Source organism: Cervus elaphus, chromosome 29 (genome assembly GCF_910594005.1).
Source record: "Cervus elaphus chromosome 29, mCerEla1.1, whole genome shotgun sequence".
Lineage (NCBI taxonomy): Eukaryota > Metazoa > Chordata > Mammalia > Artiodactyla > Cervidae > Cervus > Cervus elaphus.
Window position 1 is genome coordinate 62,316,297 of NC_057843.1, and position 20,392 is coordinate 62,336,688.

At 40.2% G+C, this 20,392-nt stretch overlaps 1 protein-coding gene across 3 annotated transcripts in view; it reads right to left on the minus strand.

The window, feature by feature from the left end:
- TEX10 (testis expressed 10) overlaps positions 1–20,392 on the minus strand; it is a 45,621-nt gene continuing 25,229 nt past the window's right edge. For all 3 annotated transcript variants that reach the window (XM_043890785.1, XM_043890783.1, XM_043890784.1), the window contains 6 exons: positions 18,589–18,695; positions 17,151–17,284; positions 8,643–8,723; positions 6,702–6,883; positions 1,401–1,611; positions 1–216 (listed from right to left, as the gene is read on the minus strand). In XM_043890785.1, the coding sequence (XP_043746720.1) occupies positions 103–216; positions 1,401–1,611; positions 6,702–6,883; positions 8,643–8,723; positions 17,151–17,284; positions 18,589–18,695 (829 nt within the window). In that variant the 3' untranslated portion in view covers positions 1–102. The remainder of the gene's footprint in view (positions 217–1,400; positions 1,612–6,701; positions 6,884–8,642; positions 8,724–17,150; positions 17,285–18,588; positions 18,696–20,392) is intronic.

Below are 20,392 nucleotides of genomic sequence, written 5' to 3' on the forward strand. Positions count from 1 at the left end.
TTCTTTAAAAGTTCAGCTTTAATGACAAACATTTATTACATCAGTCTCTCTTCCAAATTAGATGTGAATGAACAGCTTCCAGCAGAGGCGCTGCAGGGCCCCTCAGTACACTGCGCTCAGCGCCCCGGGGCCCTGGGGGTGCCCCGTGATGTGCGCGTTGAAGCAGTAATGCAGGTCTGCGAGCCACTGCTCCTGCACGCCGCCGCTCCTCAGCGTCTGCGGAGGGAACGAGAGCGATGTGAGCGGGGCACCCGACTGCTTCCTGATGGTTTTATCACAGCCCACCAAGATCTCAGGAGTCCCCGCAGGAGCATCATCCTCTCTACACCACCACAGGAGACCTCACTGACAAGGGGACCTGTTACTGGGGAATTACCACAGGGAGCTAAAACTCCTCGCTTCATCCTCAGCACACGTGCTCCCAGTTTCTTATTGCGTCGCTTCCCTCCCACCTCTGCTAGGCACTAATGGAACTGTACCATTAACCACCCCTCACTCTGTATCTCTGCCCTTTTGCATTCTAGCATCTCATGATCTCTGCATTAACATCAACTGAGAATAATAATTCTACAGGACTCAATTTGTCATTCTTATACAGATGGGCTGATTCTCCAAATTCTTGACTTCCTTCTATTTCTGAATTCTGCTTCGTCTTCCATTACTGATGAGATTCAGAATACATCCTATGTTTATGCACGTATAAGGTCTATGACTCTGAAGTATTATTACATATACCAATTAATAACTTCCTCCAATCAAAAAACCTCACTTCAACTCTCCAAACCACAACACCCGAATGAACCTTAAGAAACAGCTGCCTGCTCCAGGTGAACACAGAGCCGCCCATCACAAAGCTGAAGCCTACGGCTCGCGGCTTCGTTCGCTCTCCAGTTATCTCAGTGACCGGAAACAGGTCTGCAGTTTAGACCTGCTAAAGTTCCTTAATGACAGCTAATATTGGTTGGGTACTTAATAAATGTCAGCTACAGTATACACTTTACTTGGACGATTTCATTTAACGGGCAACAGAACCCAACAAAGTTGCTACTATTTCCATTTCTAAAGCTAGGAAAACAAGCTCAGATAGGTTTAAAAAAAAAGAAAAGTTGCCAACTCACCACAATCAACAGAATCTGTATCACAATCCAGGTAGGACTGACTCTGATGCCTGTACCTTTTCCAATTAAGCTGCCTGCCACCTTAATTTAGTTCGAGTATTTTAAGGCTTTTAGCACTGATTCTGGAATCAGTGACAGTTAGCAGACGCCAGGGGAAGTCCTGAGAAACCACCACACTGGGCTTCCCCTGGGGCCTGTCGAGGCGCAGGAGCCCGGCCCCCACAGCCGCCCCCGTGCCCGTGACCCCGGTGCGCGCGGCAGGCGGCCTGCCCGGCTCCTCACCGTGATGTTCTTGATGATCTGCTGCACCAGGACGGCGTTGGTCAGCATGTGCGTGCGGAGCGGCGCGTGCTGCAGCAGCAGGCGGAGCAGCTGGCCCACAACCGGCAGCTCCTCGGGCCCAGCCCTGCTCACCCGCAGGCTCTGCAGCATCAGCCTGAGGACGCGGGGCAGGAGGGCCAGGACGGAGACACAGACCCCCCAGAGCCTGTCCCTGCAGAGCAAGAAACACGTCAGCGAGCGGACACAGGCGGGAGAGCGGCCGTTTCCACACTTCCCGAGACTGAGCAGTGTCCTTGTAATGAGAAAGTGTTTTCTGATAAAACCCCACAAACCAAAACTAGTTAAGAACTGAGTTTCATGAGAGCTAAGTAAGCAAATGCAGTGAAGAATTAGCTGCCTTCCCCTATTTTAGGGGTTTCAGAGAGCCTAGCAAGCAGCATTTTCCTGGGCAAGACATTCTTGAAGCCCTAGTGATCATATTTAACACAGAATTCACCAGAGAACAGAAAGACCTGTGCATACGTATTATTCTCTACCAGTGAATAATTCTCAACCGTTGTACAATACCAAAGGTCAAAGGGGAAAGAATTTCCCACTGCTAAAGAGAAAAGAACCTCATGAAACTCTTAAGCCTCTGATCTGGATTCTGAGCTGCTTCAAGGTGCTAGAACAGGGCAAATTTGCAGAGAAATATGTACTCACAAGGAACCAAAAGGGATCTGAGAAAATAGCCAGTCAAGGAACTATCATGGGCCAGAGATAGTAAATCCAAATTTCAGTAAGCATCATTCTTTTGGTAACTTTATAGAACAGGAACAAAAATGTTTTTATGAGAGAGGTAAATGGTCTAACCACAGTCTAGAAAAGTGCAATTAAATGGAGGCAAAGCCCACTGGCTGCTAGAGGCTCTGATCTTAGTCTGTTACGGTTTCAAGAGTGCATACCCATCCTAGTCCCAAGACATTCTAAGAAAACCTGACTAGCTCTAGACACAGAAGCAGCAAACCTTTCACCATCTGACCTCCCTCCCAAGTCCACACACAGCAAACACATGAAAGGTGGGTACTGGGTCCATCCTAAGGCAACCAGATCCTCTTACTGGACACTTTATTCAGCCTGTGGACTCATGCACAGCCAGGTCAGGACAGCCGTGTGCAAGAGAAAGTCAGACTGAAAGACACAGTTAATGACGAGGCAAAGGCACAGAGATGATAACTACACAATCTAGAGGAGAAAAGACTAGAGAAAGCCACTTTGGTTCTTGCTGGGTTTCAAATTCGTACCTGCACAATTCTTACCCTTTGGGGTTTTGTAGGGATTTTTTTTTTTTTTTAAACAAATCACTACTGTAATGATCCAATATATTCATTTTCTACTTGAACTTGAGTGGATTTCAAATAACTGTGGATCAAAACTTCTAAAAGGACTCATGGATTCTACATCATACCGAATTAAGTATACTGAAGAGATGAGTAGAATTTCACCTTCACACACCACAATTAAAACTGTCAGGTCAAAAAGATGACAACCTAGGGAACCACAAACGATGGAAGCAATACCATTTGAAGAGTCATTCTTAGGTTTTTCTAAGAGTTGTCATGTACAAAAATAACTGTACTTAACTATAAAGTATTTAGGACAGAACCGGGACCAATGAAGTTGAGATTTTAGCTCAACAGAGAACAGTGGTTCTAAACCACTCTAAAGGAACTGATGAAAGTCCAATATTTCATATATAATTTTCAGGAATTCCAGTAACTGCAAACTTCGGATATATTTTTGTCAGATAATACCAACCAATCCTCCACCCCCTAAACACAGAGAAATATGGATAATATACTTAAAAATACAGCCAAGCTCAAAAGCTAGAACGGTGAAAACTCTAGGTGCCAGAAACTGACAGAACTCCGATAGATACACAGGGGCGTGGAAATGGATGTGGGGTTTTAGGACTCGTTTTCAACAGCCAACAGCACTGGAAGACGAGGCTTCAGCCCCAGGTATAGAAGGTCGGGAGCTAGAACCGGGCTCCCTGCAGAGAGCTGGAAGCCAGGGAAAGGCAAACGGGAAACTGCCCCATAGGGAGGTCTCCACAGACTCTCAGAGCAGATGAATTCAGAGAAAGTCATACAACGCAAATGTGAGGTGGTTCCTTCATCCCCACGAGAGACAATTTCTAGAGCCTGACCTGCTCCCCAAAACAAGGGAGAATTCCCACACCAGGGAAACAACGAACAAAACAAACTGATAAGAAATTTAACACCACTGAATGAAGAATAAGCAAGAATGACAAAGAGCCAAGTAAAAACTCAAAACGGATGAAAGAGAAAACAACAGCTGACAAAAACTCAACAGAAGGGTTAAAGAATTAGCAAAATGGAAGATGTTAAGAGATGACAGAATCAGATGCTCCTTATGTTTAAAAGGAGTTTTTAGGAGAGAACAGAAACAGTGGGTGAGATAATAGAAATAAAAACAGTACTTCCCATACCTGAAAAAAAAAAAAAAAAAAAACCCAGTCTTCAGATTAAAGGAGTGAATAAGTCTCAAGCAGGGTAAATAATAACAAAGCAGCACTAGGATATAACCTGACTTTCAAGACAACAAAGAGAAGAGATTCAAAAACCAGAGAAAAGAACAGACTACTATCTACAAGGCCAGAGGGCTCAGCTGAACAACAGGTCTTTCATTTATTCACAGAGTCCAGGAAGCAACAAAGTTTCTTCAGAGTACCGTGGCCACAGTGTAGAATACCTCAATTGGTCCAGCCCAATTTTTTGGTTAGCACTTGTGGCATCTGGTCCCATCGCTTCATGGAAAATAGATAGGGAAACAGTGGAAACAGTGTCAGACTTTATTTTTGGGGGCTCCAAAATCACTGCAGATGGTGATTGCAGCCATGAAGTTAAAAGACACTTACTCCTTGGAAGGAAAGTTATAACCAACCTAGACAGCATATTAAAAAGCAGAGACATTACTTTGCCAACAAAGGTCCATCTAGTCAAGGCTATGGTTTTTCCAGTGGTCATGTATGGATGTGAGAGTTGGACTATGAAGAAAGTTAAGTGCCAAAAAATTGATGCTTTTGAACTGTGGTGTTGGAGAAGACTCTTGAGTCCCTTGGACTGCAAGGAGATCCAACCAGTCCATCCTGAAGGAGATCAGTCCTGGGTGTTCACTGCAAGGACTGATGCTGAAGCTGAAACTCCAGTACTTTGGCAAAGAGCTGACTCACTGGAAAAGACCCTGATGCTGGGAGGGATTGGGGGCAGGAGGAGAAGGGGACGACAGAGGATGACATGGCTGGATGGCATCACCGACTCGATGGACATGAGTTTGAGTCAACTCCGGGAGTTGGTGATGGACAGGGAGGCCTGGCATGCTGCTATTCACGGGGTCGCAAAGAGTCGGACACGACTGAGCAACTGAACTGAACTGTGAAATCAAAAGTTCCCAGTAGTTTGGCACTCACTACCTGTAATCTCACGATTACCGTGTGTAGGAGGGCAGGAGCCCCAAAGGGAAACTGAAGTGCCTAAGGCTCTGCCTGCCAACCCCTCCTTGTGCCCAAGTCACATCATCCAGAGACGCATGTGGTCCAGGCAGTATCGAGACTCTCCAATGCCCGGCACAAAACACTTTTAAAACAGAATTTTTGAACAGGCAAAATGTATTAAATACACTGAATTTTGTTCAGTCCAACCACACAATCAAAGCAGGATGTTCTAAGAAACTAAGATCACTTCTGAAACATAAGTGTATCACAAGGGGCCTGTATTTCAAGTGACAGGAAATGACAAATAGCAAAATACCTATTTCATAAATGGGGATGCTCATTATAAAATCTTTATAACCCTGAGAAGTTCCTTGCTATTTACAAAGGCTTTTCCTGACCTATGAGACCTAAAGTTTGATAAGGCGTAACAAAAGTACCACCGGATCTATTTATTTATATGTAAATTTTACAGGATACTAACAGTGAAATCTAACAAGTTTTAAATACACACAACACTTTGTGGGAAAAATCCCAATTAGTAAGTAAGTATAGTACATTCATAAAACGGAATACTACAAAGCAAGGGTACCAGACCACAGCCAATCCTGCTTGCAGCCTGTATTTGTAAATAAAATTTTATTGGAACACAGCCACACCTATTCATTTAAGTATCGTCTGATGCTGCTTTCACAGGATCAGGGGGTGTTGAGTAGTTCTGACAAGATTTTATGGTTTGAAAAACCTAAAATATTCACCATCTGACTCTTTACATAGAAAGAAGTTTGCTGACTCCTGGTATAGAGAAATAAAATGAATTACATCCTTAAATCAACATGATGAACTCTCACAATGATGATGAAAATCAAGTCACAAAAAATACACTATGATTCCTTTTATATCAAACTCTTAAAACATGCAAAACAAAAATGAATTGTTTATAAATGCACATAAAATTTTTAAATAAAAAGGTAGCAAAGCGACTAACACAGAAGTGATCTCTGGAGGTGTAAAAGAGAAATCTAACTATGGAAAGGGCATGGATAGAGTGCATGCTGACGATGTTCTACTCCTAAACCAAATTAGGAATTTGGCTAAATGGATGTTCAGTTTATACTCTTTAAGCTATTTAAATGTTTTATACAATCATATGTGTGACATATTTCTATGACACTTAAGTTCAAAAAAGACTTGAAAGGCAAATGTCAAAATGTGACAGAATGACTTTTATTTTCTTATACGTGCTCATCTCTTAAGACTGTTTAAAAACTTTCCTGCAATGAACTGTTAACAGCATACCGACAAGAACAGAAGCACGACAACACTTTTTGAAAATGAAAGTGAAACCTTCCATACTGTCCTAGAAGCTTTAGCTTAAAAATTATATAGGAGCAAAAGTAATAATTAAAAACACAAACATCTTAGAACAATTTCCTTACACCCATGAATTTAAAATTTGACTCTGGCTAGTTCTAATCAAGTCCAAACAAAATACAGAGGCTTGTATTAGTTAAGTCCATCCTTGTAAAATGTAGAATTTTCTTCTTGCCAGATCTATAGCAAAGTTAAGGAAACTCTATAATACCATTTAACTTTTCAAATTTGTAGCTTACAAGAAAAAACAAAAACTAAGACTGCTATACCACATCACAAACGGGACTCTCAGAAGAACAAAGCAGCAGGTAGCTAGGGATATACAAACTCTAAAAAAGAATTAGATTTTGGAAATATCTTTTATGGATTGACTGACTGAAGGGAGTTGAACAAGTAGGAAAAAAATTAAAAGTGTAAGAGTACAAAACTGTTACCTTTTTCTTAGATGTTCTGCTTCTCCTTTCTCTAAAGTAAGCAGAAAATAAAGCAGACTGTAGCAGCAAGAAGCCAGGAAGGGCAGCAGGGCCTCACTCAGTACACAGGTGTGATCCAGGAGCTTACAGACGACGCCCAAGACACAGCCGGCTGTGCTGTCGGGGATCACAGTCAGCCCGACCTGGGCAGAGAAAACTGAGGTTAGCGACCTCTTCACAACAGCCCTTCTCCCCAGCACAAAAACAAGCACCATCACCTGGACAGTTAACCTCCCATCAGTACTGCTGGCTCAGATGGTAAAGAATCTGCCTGCAATGTGGAAGACCAGGTTTAATCCTTGGTTTGGGAAGATCCCCTGGAGAAAGGAGTGGCAACAGACTCCAACATCCTTGCCGGAGAATCCCATGGACACAGGAGCCTGGCAGGCTACAGTCCACGGGGTCACACAGTCGGACTGACTGAATGACTACACTCCTCCTCCTCCTGGTGGGAATTAGTATAACTTCAATACATGCTGTGCCACCCACCACCTCTTAGGGTCCCGTTTTCCTCTGACAACTGCTATGTGAAATGACTTTGAAAATATTTAAACTCAAGAAATACTATCAATCCAATCCCCCGCAATCCCCTTCAAGACAGTCTCTTAAATTTTCTAGATGTTACAGTTTCTACTGTTGGCCAGAAATATTATTTAAAAGGATTATTTCATGCATCCAAAGAAAATCTTGATACCAACAACCACATTTACATGATCCTGAGTATTCAAACCGGAAAATGCTAATCCGGCACCACCCCCATTCCCAGGAAATTAAATGCACAAACCAGACTTCATTTTACAATTATCCTTCCCCTGCCCTTTGATTTGACCGGTCATTCAGACATAACCAGAGAAAAGCATCTGCACTGGAGTAATGTAACACTGTACCTACTCTTGACTGCCTCACTGCCCCAGACCCGGATAGGGAACATCATGGTGCACTAGCTCACCGGACTCTACTGTATAAATAGTCATTAAGGTGGACTCTAACTTGTAACTGTAATAGTATACAGAGTTAAAATCTCCTGCAAGCAAATGTTGAGTAATCATAGTCTGCAGGCTCTTGAGGTCTTAACCTTTCTACCAGGCTGTCTGAAGAAAGTGACCAAGACTGACTGGAACGCTGATCTTGGAATAGTGAATGTAATCAAAGGAGGGCATACATTTCTAGAGTGGAAGTTAAAAAAAAGAAAGATGGGGATCTTTGGAGATACAATGTATATGGATTGGAAGTCTGATAGCAGAAAGAAAAGCGTACTGAGAATTCAAAGTGGTAGTCTTCCAGCTCGAGGGAAGTAAAGAACAGGGGGTATGTATGCACGTGCCTAAAAAATCATCCAGACGAGTGGCAGTCCCTTGAGGAAAGCCTTGGGGGCGCTCCCTCACACTGGAATATATCGTTATACTAAAAGTCAAAGACCAAAGGCTGGAGGAAGTGAAAAGCAAAACCCAGGAGTACCTAATGAGAATTCAATATCAATGGGAACAAGAGACACCCAGAGGCCAAAAGACAAGTCAGTTTCAGAGCTAAGCTCACAGTTTCCAGAGACCAGGCCTTAAGCCCTACTCCACACTTCACCCCTTCTAGGTATGACACGAGACACATGTTCATGAAAGCATTTCAAGTCAGAAAGACCCAAGGTATCATTTTAAGGTCTTTCATTGCTCATATGTAGAGAGTAAGGTCCTGGAAAAGCGGGGTATTTCCCTAAGGTCACAGAATTGATTAGCAACAGCCAGCAAACTAACCCAGATTTCTCAGTTCTCACCACAGATGAGAGGCCATGAAATTATTAAGCTTAGATTCCTGGACACCCACTCTCTCCCTGATTATGGCAAACCAAATCTTAACCAGTGAATCTCTATGCTTTTTGTGTAACAAAAAAATGTTAGGTATATTTACCAAATGCTTACTGATGGCAGTCTGCAGGACGTCAAAGCTCTGGCTTCGGACGGGGACGACCAGGAAACTGTGACAGACCGTCTGTCGGAAGGGAGAACCAGCACCACGTCAGAACACCGTAGGTCAGAAACAGGTCCAGTCGTTTTGTTTTAAACCTACCTGCTCTACATATTAGAAAGAAACTCAACAAAAAGTGACTCTAAAGATGGAAACATCAAACAGTCAATCCTCATATATATGGGCTGACTTTCTAAATAATTCATTTATTAAATACTTACTGAGCACTGTGGAGAAGGAAATGGCAACTCACTTTGGTATTGTTGCCTGGAGAATTCCATGGACAGAAGAGTCTGACAAGCTACAGAATATGGGGTCACAGAGAGTCGGACACGGCTGAGTGACTGCCACACACACTGAGCTAGTCTTACCAGGCGCTACGCACAGGAGTGAAAGAATGGGGAACTTCTGTCTCAGCCCTCGGGTAGCTGACCATCTACCCAGGTGGAGCCTACGTCCCAATAGGTCAGTGAGGCAAACAAAGAGCTGACACAAGCCTTCTCCCATTTGGTGGAAAAATACATCACTGAAAAAAACATGATCCAGAAAACAGAAATGCCATGTGCAAATTATGCTGCCTCTTATTCCCTAAAGGTAAAAGAACAGTCTGTAAGGAAGAAAAATATGAATGAGATGGGAATCAAAATCTCTAGTATTTTTAATTTTCTAAGATCTCAAGAAAACAAGCAGCAGAATGACAGCATCAAGTCCTTCAAAGAATCCCAACACGACTCCAGAAGCTGCTGGGAGTGCAGTACCAAAAATGAAGTATGGCGAAAAATCCCATGGGGAGACAAAGATAAGGCTAGTGGAAAGAAGAATATGACTCTAAGAAAAGAAAGAATAGTCAAGATAAATTTAAGAGTACTGTCAATCCTCAAAAATCAGCAATATCTGCATTATGTCTCTATAAAACCTCTTGCGGAGTGATCCCACCCAGAGTTTTCACAGGGCAATTGTCTTCTCTTTTAAACCTGTAGGTAACAAGGTAAACAGGATATTTTCAATGCCATCTTCCTACTTCAAAATGAGCACAGTGACTATTATCATTCATAAAAGGTAAATATATTTGAAAGGCCCATTCAATGATAAATGATCACTCAATCCCCTCCTTTTCCCTTCTGCCTCCCCTCCTCTCCTGAACGAGTCAGTTCTAAAGCTACTGCGTAAGGCCAAGCTAGACATCAGCGCTAGAGTCGATGCAAGAGCTTCAGTGGCCCAGCGTCAGTTATCTGTTAACAAATACAGGTGCTCTGTCCCCAGGAATTGGAGTTCAAATGGGTAAGAAAGACGCCCACAGGGAAAAGGGTGGCACCAAAAGGAGAAGACCACAGACAGAGGAAGTGACCAAGTAGGTAAATATATTAAGTAAATGGAAGTCGGGTTTCTCACCATCAGAAAAAGCAGGTACAAGAGGGAAAGGAGAAAGCCAGAATGAACCCCATGGTGTTGAATTCCTGATTTCTGTTCACTGATAAGATCTGCGAACAGCAACATCAAATAGCAATGAACACACCAAGAGTCCAGAAGTGCTTCCTAAAATCTGGTCTCCACCTAAAGGAAAACTGGGCTTCTTAAAGAAATACCTGATTGCTGGGCTGGGACAGGGAAAATACAACATGAATCTGAAACAATCTGTGATATGATAAAGGTAGTACAGCTAACCCTTGAACAACATGGGGAGGGGACTGGAGGCACAGACCCTCCGTGCAGTTGAAAATCTGCACGTACCTTCACAGTGGGTCCTCCACCTCCAAGGCTGTTCTATCTGCAGATTCAGCCATGGGTCCATGTGGTAACGTAGTGCTGAGACAAAACTGCATATAAGTGGGCCTGCAGAGTTCAAACCTGTGCTGCTCAAGGTCAACAGTACTCGGAGAAATATGAGGACATGTCAAAAGAACAAAGACGCTTGCTTCCAGGAGGTGACCATGGCAAACATGAATATCAAAATCAATAAAGATGGTAAGGAATTTTATCCCACTGGAAAATGTAAGAAACAATACTAATAAAAATAAATGAATAAAAGAGAAGACCAAAAAGAAATGACATTTACACTGTTTCAAAACTCAAAATATTACTAAAGGGGAAAAAATAGAGTGGAGAAAATGACCAGATACCACTTACTCAAGTGGGCAAAGTGAACATTTAATGGGACAAATCCAAACCCTGCACCATCTGACAAGGTGCAATCAGAAACCCACAGCATCACTTGTGTCATATTCCTGCCACATCTGTATAACCTGATTTAACCATGCAGAAATAAACCTGAACTGAGAAATTTTACAAAGTAACTGTCCTGCAAAAAAGATGCTTACTCCTTGGAAGAAAAGTGATAACCAACCTAGACAGCATATTAAAAAGGAGAGACATTACTTTGCCTACAAAGGTTCATGTAGTCAAGGCTATGGTTTTTCCAGTGGTCATGTATGTATGTGAGAGCTGGACTATAAAAAAAGCTGAGCGCCGAAGAACTGATGCTTTTGAACTGTAGTATTGGAGAAGACTCTTGAGAGTCCCTTGGACTGCAAGGAGATCCAACCAGTCCATCCTGAAGGAAATCAGTCCTGAATGTTCACTGGAAGGACTGATGTTGAAGCTGAAACCTCAATACTTTGGCCACCTGATGTGAAGAGCTGACTCATTTGAAAAGACCCTGATGCTGGGAAAGATTGAGGGCAGGAGGAGAAGGGAACGGCAGACGATGAGATGGTTGGATGGCATCATCGACTCAATGGACATGGGTTTGAGTCAACTCTGGGAGTTGGTGATGGACAGGGAGGCCTGGTGTGCTGCAATTCATGGGGTCACAAAGAGTTGGATACAACTGAGTGACTGAACTGAACTGATTCTTCAAAAATGTCAGGGTCAATGAGTGACACTGCTTTATCATCAAAGTTTATGTACTATTCTAAATCCTTTGTTGTCATTTCAACAATCTTCACAACATCTTTACCAGGAGTAAATTCATCTGCTCATTCTTTGCTCATTCATTAGAAGCAACTCTTCATCCATTCAAAGTTTTATCATGAGATTCTGCAATTCAGTCACATCTTCAAGCTCCATTTCTAATTCTAGTTCTCTTGCTATTTCCACATTTGCAGTTACTTCCTCCACTGAAGTCTTGAACTCCTCATGAAGGGTGTAATCAACTTCTTCCAAACTCACGTTAATATCGATATTTTGACCTCTCGCCATGAATCACAAATGATCTTAACGGTATCTACAAGGTGAACTCTTTTCCAGAAAGTTTCCAATTTATTTTGCTCACATCCATCATAAGAATCTCTAATTATGGCAGCTATAGCTTTAGAAAATGTATTTCTTAAATAATAAAACTTAAAGATCTAAATGACTCCTTGATCCATGGACTGCAGAATGGATGCTGTGCTAGCAAGCACAAAAAAAACTGACAGTGGGCTTAAAATCATCAGTAAACCACGGTGTACTGTCACCAGGCTGTTTCCTTCATAGGCACAGGCAGGGCAGACTCAGCATGATTCTTAGGGGTCCTAGAATTTTCAGAATGGTAAATGAGCACTGGCTTCAACTTAAAGTCACCAACTGCATCAGCCCCTAACAAGAGTCAACCTGTCCTCTGAAGCTTTGGAACCAGGCACTCACTCCTCTCTAGCTAAGACAAGTCCCCTAGATGGCATTATCTTCCAGTATAAAGCTGTTTTGTCTATACTGAAAGTCTGTTATTATTTAGTGTAGCCACTATTTCAGTAGTTGTCTTAGCTGGATCTTCGGGATAATTTGCTGAGACTTCCCCATCAGCTATTTCACCTTACAGGTTCATGTCACGGAGATGGCTTCTTCCCTCAAGCCTCATGAAACAGTCTCTGCTACCTTCAAACTCTTCTGCAGCTTCCTCACCTCTCCCAGCCTTCAGAGAACTGAAGAGACTTATGAGAGTTTTAGGGCTTCCCTTGTAGCTCAGTCGGTAAATCTGCCCGAAATGCGGGAGACCCGGGTTCGATCCCTGGGTCAGGAAGATCCCCTGGAGAAGGAAATGCCAACCACTCCCAGTACTCTTGCCCGGAGAATCCCATAGACAGAGGAGCCTGGCAGGCCACAGTCCATGGGGTTGCAGAGAGTCGGATGTCACTTAACGACTAAATCATCATCAGGGTTTTGCTCGAGATTTGGCTTTGGCTTAAGGGAATGTTGTGGCGGTTTGATCTTCTATCCAGATCATTCAAACTTTTTCGACGCCATCAATAAGGTTGTTTCACTTTCTTATTATTCCTGTGTTCATGAAATAGCACTTTTACTTTCAAGAACTTTTCTTTTGCACTCACAACTTGGCTAACCAGCATAGAGGTCTAGCTGTCAGCCTATCTTGGCTGTCAACACACTTTCCTCAACTAAGCTCATAATCATTTCTAGCTTTTGGTTTCAAGTAAGAGATACACATCTCTTCCTTTCACTTGAACACCTGGTGGCTCAGATGGTAAAGAATCTGCCTGCAATGCAGTAGGCTGGGGTTTGATCCCTGGGTCAGGAGGATCCCCCAGGGAGGGAAATGGCAACCCACTTCTTACCCGGAGAATTCCATGGACAGAGGAGCCTGGCAAGCTACAGTCCAGGGGTCACAAAGAGTTGGTTACAACTGAGTGACTAACACACATACACTCAGAGGCCACTGCAAGGTTATTAACTGCCCTACTTTCAATACTGCTGAGTCTCAGGTAATAGGGAGACCTGAGGAGAAGGAGAGAGATAGGGAATGGCTGGCTGGTGGGGCAGTCAGAACACACATATTTTCACTAAGATCACTGGACTATCTCCTGTGGGCATGGTTCATGATTACAACTAATTACAAACCCCGAAACAATGACAACAGCATTATCAAAGGTCACCGATCACAGCTCACTCTAAGAAATAACAATGAAAAAGTGTGAAATACTGTGAGAATCACCAAACTGACAGAGAGACCCAGAGTGTGCAAATGCTACTGGAAAGATGACGGACACCCTCAGTGCAGGGCTGCCGCAGAACTTCCGTTTCTAAAAACTGAACTTGCAAGTACAATAAAACACGGTCTACTTGTATGCTAAAGTATCGACTATGGGCATTTTTTCAAACAGTTTAAGAAAAGAGAAGTTCTTTGTACTGCAATTGTAATTTTTCTCTGAGTGTTTCAAAATAAAAGTAAACAAAAATACAGAGACACACAAACATATATATATACAGGCAGTCTTCACTTTTGCAACTAGTGTTAACCGAAATTTGCATACATCAGAATCCTGACTTCACAGTGCACAATCGCAAAACAGGCATGGCAATTTGCTACAGTGTGGAAATTAAGTTTTTTAAAAATATAAAACTTTTAAAAAAGATTTTGTACACTTAATTTCTACATTGAAGTATTTTCTACCAAATTTTATACAGAAATGTCACACACATAGAAGTGTTAATAAAATCAGAGGTTTCAAAAACAAAGAAAAATGTTCTATTTCTTAAACTAGAGTAATGTTTTACTATTATTCTTCAGAATTTAGTTAAAAAGTAGTCTTTTCAAACCATTCAAAATTTTATAAATGGCAATTAAAAGTAACCTTAAAACCTTGCACTGGCTCTGGAAAAGACACTTCCATTTGGGAATTATATCTCTGTCCAAAGATTCCTTTTCTCTTTTAACTACTATTTCCATCATTAATGGCAAGATCATACAATTCTTCCTTCAGTGTTTGATTCAGTTTCAGAAGAAGTGATTCAGAAGAAATGATCATGAAGATACTAAGTGAAAACTGCAAGGTCCAAATCAGAGTATGTTATGTCTATAAAAGGAGAAGCCAAAAGAATATATATAATCATTTGTGAAGACAGAGAAGTTATCCAAAAGAATACATTTAGAAACTAAGGAAGGGACTTGGATGGCTGGCAGACAGGGACTGGACGGACACTTTTACTGCTATCCTTCTGTTCTTCTACACTGTCCTGTGGGACTTTCCTGGTGGTCCAGTGGTTCAGAATCTGCCACTAACACAGGGGACACAGGTTCAGTTCCTGGTCTGGGGAGGCTCCACAGGGCAGCTAAGCCTGTGTGCCAGAACTAACGAAGCCCTTGAGCCCATGCTCTGCAACAAGAGGAGCCGCCGCAGAGAGGGGCCCGCGTCCCACAGCTGAAGAGCAGCCCCAGAGAGTAATCCCCACTTGCTGCAACTGGAAAAAGCCTGTACATGGTGAAGACCTCATACTGCCATATGTACATAAATTCTTAAATGTGTTAAGTAGGTAAGTAAATAAATTATACTTTGTGAAGAAAATCTACTCAGAAAAAAAAGGGTCCGATTTAAAAAAAAAAAACTTCAGACTAAGCAGATAGAACAACCAAGCAAACCCACGCCATTGACTAGTAACTTTTTCAAATGAAATAATAATAAAAAATCAATTTTTACACTAAGGCTGTCAAAAACTACATATATTTCAAATAATTTCATATGAAAAGGCCAACTTAAAGGCAAATTTTATCCAAAATAGAATTGGAATCTTCATTTAACTTCAAAAACTAACAAAGAAACTTTCAGATTTTTCCTAATTTATGTCTTAACATTTCAAAGACAGCATCCTTTTAGTTTAATACATGTCCTTGCCAATGTACACTCAGAAATATAACCAATCACATTTTCATGACATCTGTGTCTTTACACAGATGACGTGATTCTGAAAAATTAAAATTGTCAGAGAAAGATTATTGGAGTTGTCCAAGTTATCAAACTAGACACTTAAGTCTCTGTCTGGAATCTGGGGCCCACTGATCAATCCCCATACCACGCTTTCCCCAATCCATACATGAGGTAGTTTAAAAACATCAGAGACAATCTTACAGAACAACTACTAACACTAAACCCAACCCTTCCAATCCAGGAGTGTGCAAGGCCTCACTCTCCTCATGTACTATGGATTAAGATAAAATGCCAGATATTAAATATGCAGGTTGGTTACCCAACTCCTTAGTTTTCACTGTTTAAAATCCACTATTTTTTGAAAGCCGATATATGAACATAGTTAGGCAGTAGGTAATAAAGAGAAGAAAGTGTCCCTGCCATGACCTAAGTATTGTGATCAGAGTCAAACAAAACCATGAGAGAAATGTGTTAAACGTCTACAAAAGGTGTAGCCCTAAGATACAGGAAGAACGTAAAGAGTATTCTGGAAAAGAATGAAAGAAGTAGTCAATAGATCAGCTGAGTAAAATCAATTGGTATAGCAATAAACCAGATTTAGGTTCTAGAGCCTACCCTGTTGGGAACACTGACAAAGGTTATTTTTTGTTTGAGAAGGTTAAGGCCCAGCAATTACGAGTTACAAGGAAAGAGTATACAGTCAGTGCCCTAACCAAAAACCTTATGAATCATTAAAAAAAAAAAAGCTAGCACAGAACACAACCTCCGAATGTGCAAGAAAGGTTCCAACCAACATTATTTGGAATGACACAACTACAATTCTACTGGGCAAGTACCTTTCAATGCAAGGAAAGAAACTGAAGAAATAAATAAAAGAAATTAACTAATATATAAATATCTTACAGACTCAAATCCTTAGTACCAGTATTTATGATGCTTTACATATTTATATATTTGTAACATAAAACAATTCTGACTATTAGTGTAAAAGATCAGCCCTATAATTTCAATTTAAAACACAATTAACAGCTAACCTAGATTTGTAGTTTTAATTTGAATTTCACTATAAACAGTACTGAAACTTAAGATATTAAGATGTACCATGCGTAAGTTTATTAAATGTTTTAAGATTTACCATAACATTTGTAAAGGTTTGTCTGAAAACTGAACTACTTACCAAATAGTGAATATATTAAGTTATTTAAACTGCTTTTTAAAGTTTTAAATATGTTTGTAAAAGGGATAAAATATAATTAAAGTCTCCTTTTAAAATGATTCCCTAAACTTACTGTATTTATCTAAAAAGATGTTAAGTTGAACTTTAAAATTTAAGGGAAATTTGGGGTTTAAAATGTAACTTTGATAAACTACATACTAATTCTTTAAAACCAAAGGAACTTCCAAATAATTTTTTCTGTTTAGAAAAACCCATCTTCAAGGATACAAAATCCTACTTAACTCTTATCCATCCTTCAATATCTACGTAAAATTCTTCCTTTTCCATGAAGCCTTTCCTCTCTTCTATAAATGGATTTATCCTTTTACCCTATACTAGCAAAAAGAAAATAAATGTCTCTATCATTCAAACTGCTAATGTATTCTCTTCTAGTGGCATAACTTTTATGAACACTCTTCTTTTAGGAATCCACATCGCCTATCCAAGGATCACATGCACTTTCAGAATAGGGACTGTGCTTTATACTGCTCTAAACCTCTAAAAACATCTTACACAAGGGAATGCTAACACACAGTAACTATTGGTGGCTGATGGACTGAATTCTAACAATCTTGCATGCCTTTCCAAACAGACCATTACCTCTGTTACGTCCCAATGGTGTGAAAACTGATCCAGGTCAGTGAGGTAAAGCAGCACGGGGGAAAGCTGCGTCTGGATGACATGGGGCACTCCTCGAAGGCTCTGAAGCCAAGTCAGCTCCTCTTTTGAAAACCCTAATTTGAGTATAAAGAAATCCAATTTAAATCACAAAGCAAGTAACATTCTTAAGTAATTTTTAAAAAATAGACGACATGTATCTTCAAGTTAAATTCTTCAAGCTAACTGCTTTCTCTGAATTTCTGTACTTTATGTATTATTTTAAAAAATGAAATGCCAGCAATGTAGTAAAATTCATATAATTATGTACACAAAGATGTGACCTGAATCAAATGTGTAATACATCAAGAAACAGTATTATATCCCTTAAACTGAGGGCTTTACCACCTTTATACTTAAATAAATGTGAAAGACGTAATCATTCTAATTAATGTCAGGTTTAAAAAAGCAAATGAACAAGAAAAACAATATGCTCCTTCATACATATACCAAACTCTGTATTCTTACATAATAGCCTTTCAAATGTTTTAAAACTATTCCATCCCTCCTAAGTCTATTTCTTCAACAATTACTGTGTACTTCCTTCTACCTATTCTATATAATAAGATTTCTGATTCTCTTACCACGTCTATTATACCTAGTCTGACCTATACAAACAACTTGCCCAAGTCCCTCCTGAAAGACAGCTCTTAGAATGATCAGAATACCAGCACAACGTGGCCTGACCCTAGCTACCTGCTTTGATGTTTTCAGATCACTGTACTCCCATGAACATGCCCTGAAGAGCCATCATCTAGTTTGGAAGCCATATCACACTCCTGATTGATTCCTAATGAGTTTCCTAAAACCACCAGACCCTTTGACAGGTACTACTAATTGAAACATAAAGCCCTCACATCCATCTCACAGGCATACATCCAAAACTATCAAACAAACACGTACAAGTCTACTCGTTTCTTTTATATAACATTTATCTTGCTACATTCAGCTCCTTATCAGAACTTTTCAAGCTATTTTTGGATTCTGACTTAACATATTTCAATAAGTCTCTTAATTTTAAGTCTTTAGAAAATTTCAAACACTGTCCTCTTTATCATCCAGTTACAAAACAAAACTACCGAAGACAGTATAATCATTTAAAACAACAGTAATAATACTTACTAATCTAACACATCAAGACTCATTTTACTAATTTTTCTGACATCAATGGAAAGCAAAATATGGCTAACTAAAACGTGATGTTTTTCCTAACACACTGAACATTTTAAACATGTTTAAAATGGATATTCTGTTCACCATCTTATTAAACTATGCAGTGAGGTTCAAAACTTAGACCCAAACAGGTAAGACAGTAAATCTCAGGAGAATTTTCATACTAGGTTCTTTTCCTTTCCTTAACTTGGCGGTTCAGTGCAGTTACCTGTGAGTGTTGAAAATAAGAAGCTGAAATAGTCCTCATTACTGATGTTTAACTGAACACTTCCATTCCATTCTTTCACTGAAGACTTCCATCCAGAAAATGATGATCTATAATAAACAATGGAGACCTAGTACTAGAAGTGACCAACTTGAAGACTCAGGAATAAGGCACAGAATATATGACTATTCTTTATTGAAAACAAGTATAATTTAAGAGCTCAGACAAAAATCCGTAGCATGTATCATCTTTACATGTAAGGGGGTTCAAGTATCATAATATGGAGAACATAACTTCTAACATATATTGATGTAAAGTTTCCTTGAAAAGCATAACCAGCCCACTTATATGGTACAACTGGAAGATTTTTCCACACCACTCAAAACTCAGATTCAAGGAGCCAAGATGAAGTTCTGCTTTTCAGTAGTAGGTTCAGCTGCTATGTATTTACTACCTCATCTTTATTAAAAAAAAAAAAAAAAAAGTTTTACCTTGCTTATATAAATGAACTAAGTTTAAACAAGCTCCTGCTTCCTACCTAAACAAAAGCATCTTAACTAGGTAAAGAATACTTCAATTTAAAGCCACTCTGCAATAACTATGCACTCCTATACTTTGCGAGGCTTTATAACTAGTCTACTTCACAATATTGCAGCTAAAGTATTGGTAGTGGACTTAAGGGAATAGCTAAACATAAAGCAGCTTCTCATTAAATGAAGATTATCTGGTTCCTGCTGTGAGATCAGTTTTCAGTGATACCTTTAAAAACTCTCCTCAAGGTAAGACTAAAAGGAACACAGCAAATGTCAACCATGAATACAGCAAAAAAAGAAAAAGCTGAGAATAATCAGATCCAAAAAGCTATCTTTTTGGATAGCTTTTTGTGACAATTTTTTATCACAGAAATCTGAATAAATGTCAAGACAAAATTAGGAGTTTCTAATTCAACGAGAAGCACTTAAGTTTTTTTTTAACCACTGAAATAACTGTATTTATTAACATTCTTAAAAATTGGGGAGTTAAAAATAATGGAAACATTCTTCTGAATCACTTCTGAATTCACTGAATCACTCCCACTTAAAGGACTTCTCTTTGCTTAAAGGGAATATCACAAGCTAAGAGGTTATAAAAAGTCAGAGATGCTCAATGGAAATGAGTACAAAATGGTGATTAGAAAAGAAACCAATATCCTCTTGAACCCAGTGAAAACTGTGCTGTCCAATGGCTAAAAGGAGTAGCAAATCCATTTAAAAATCTAGTTTGGACAAAAGACAAGCAATGTATCACACTGTTCTTAAAACTACAATGACCATATATACTGGCCACACCAGAACACTTCTGAGACTAGAAGGGATGCTATTATCAATTATGCTTGGACAACAGAAGCAAACCAGACCTGCTCCTGGCAGGCCAGCTCACATATTCATCCTGCTTCAAAACCAGGCTGAATTTCTCAGTAACTTCTCCCTTCTCTGGTATTTTTATCTAACAGCGTAGACTACGTTTCCACATCCACGTCTTATGTTCCCCAAACCAGTTGTAAATGAACTAGGGGCAGAGAGGGTAAGAAGAGTAACGGTCAGCAGAACAACACAGGTAGATGGAGAGGAAAAACTCAAAAAAGCTCTAAGCGAATGGTGAAAAAGGCAGGAACAGCAATTCTAAGTACAGTTTTTAAGACAAACTAAACACCAACAGCTCTAAGTTGACGGGTTTTTCACACACTGAACAAACGGAGATGGTCTGGTGGTGACCTGCTCTCCGATGAACTTCCCCTGCTGGAGACAACAGTGTCAGAACACTAATA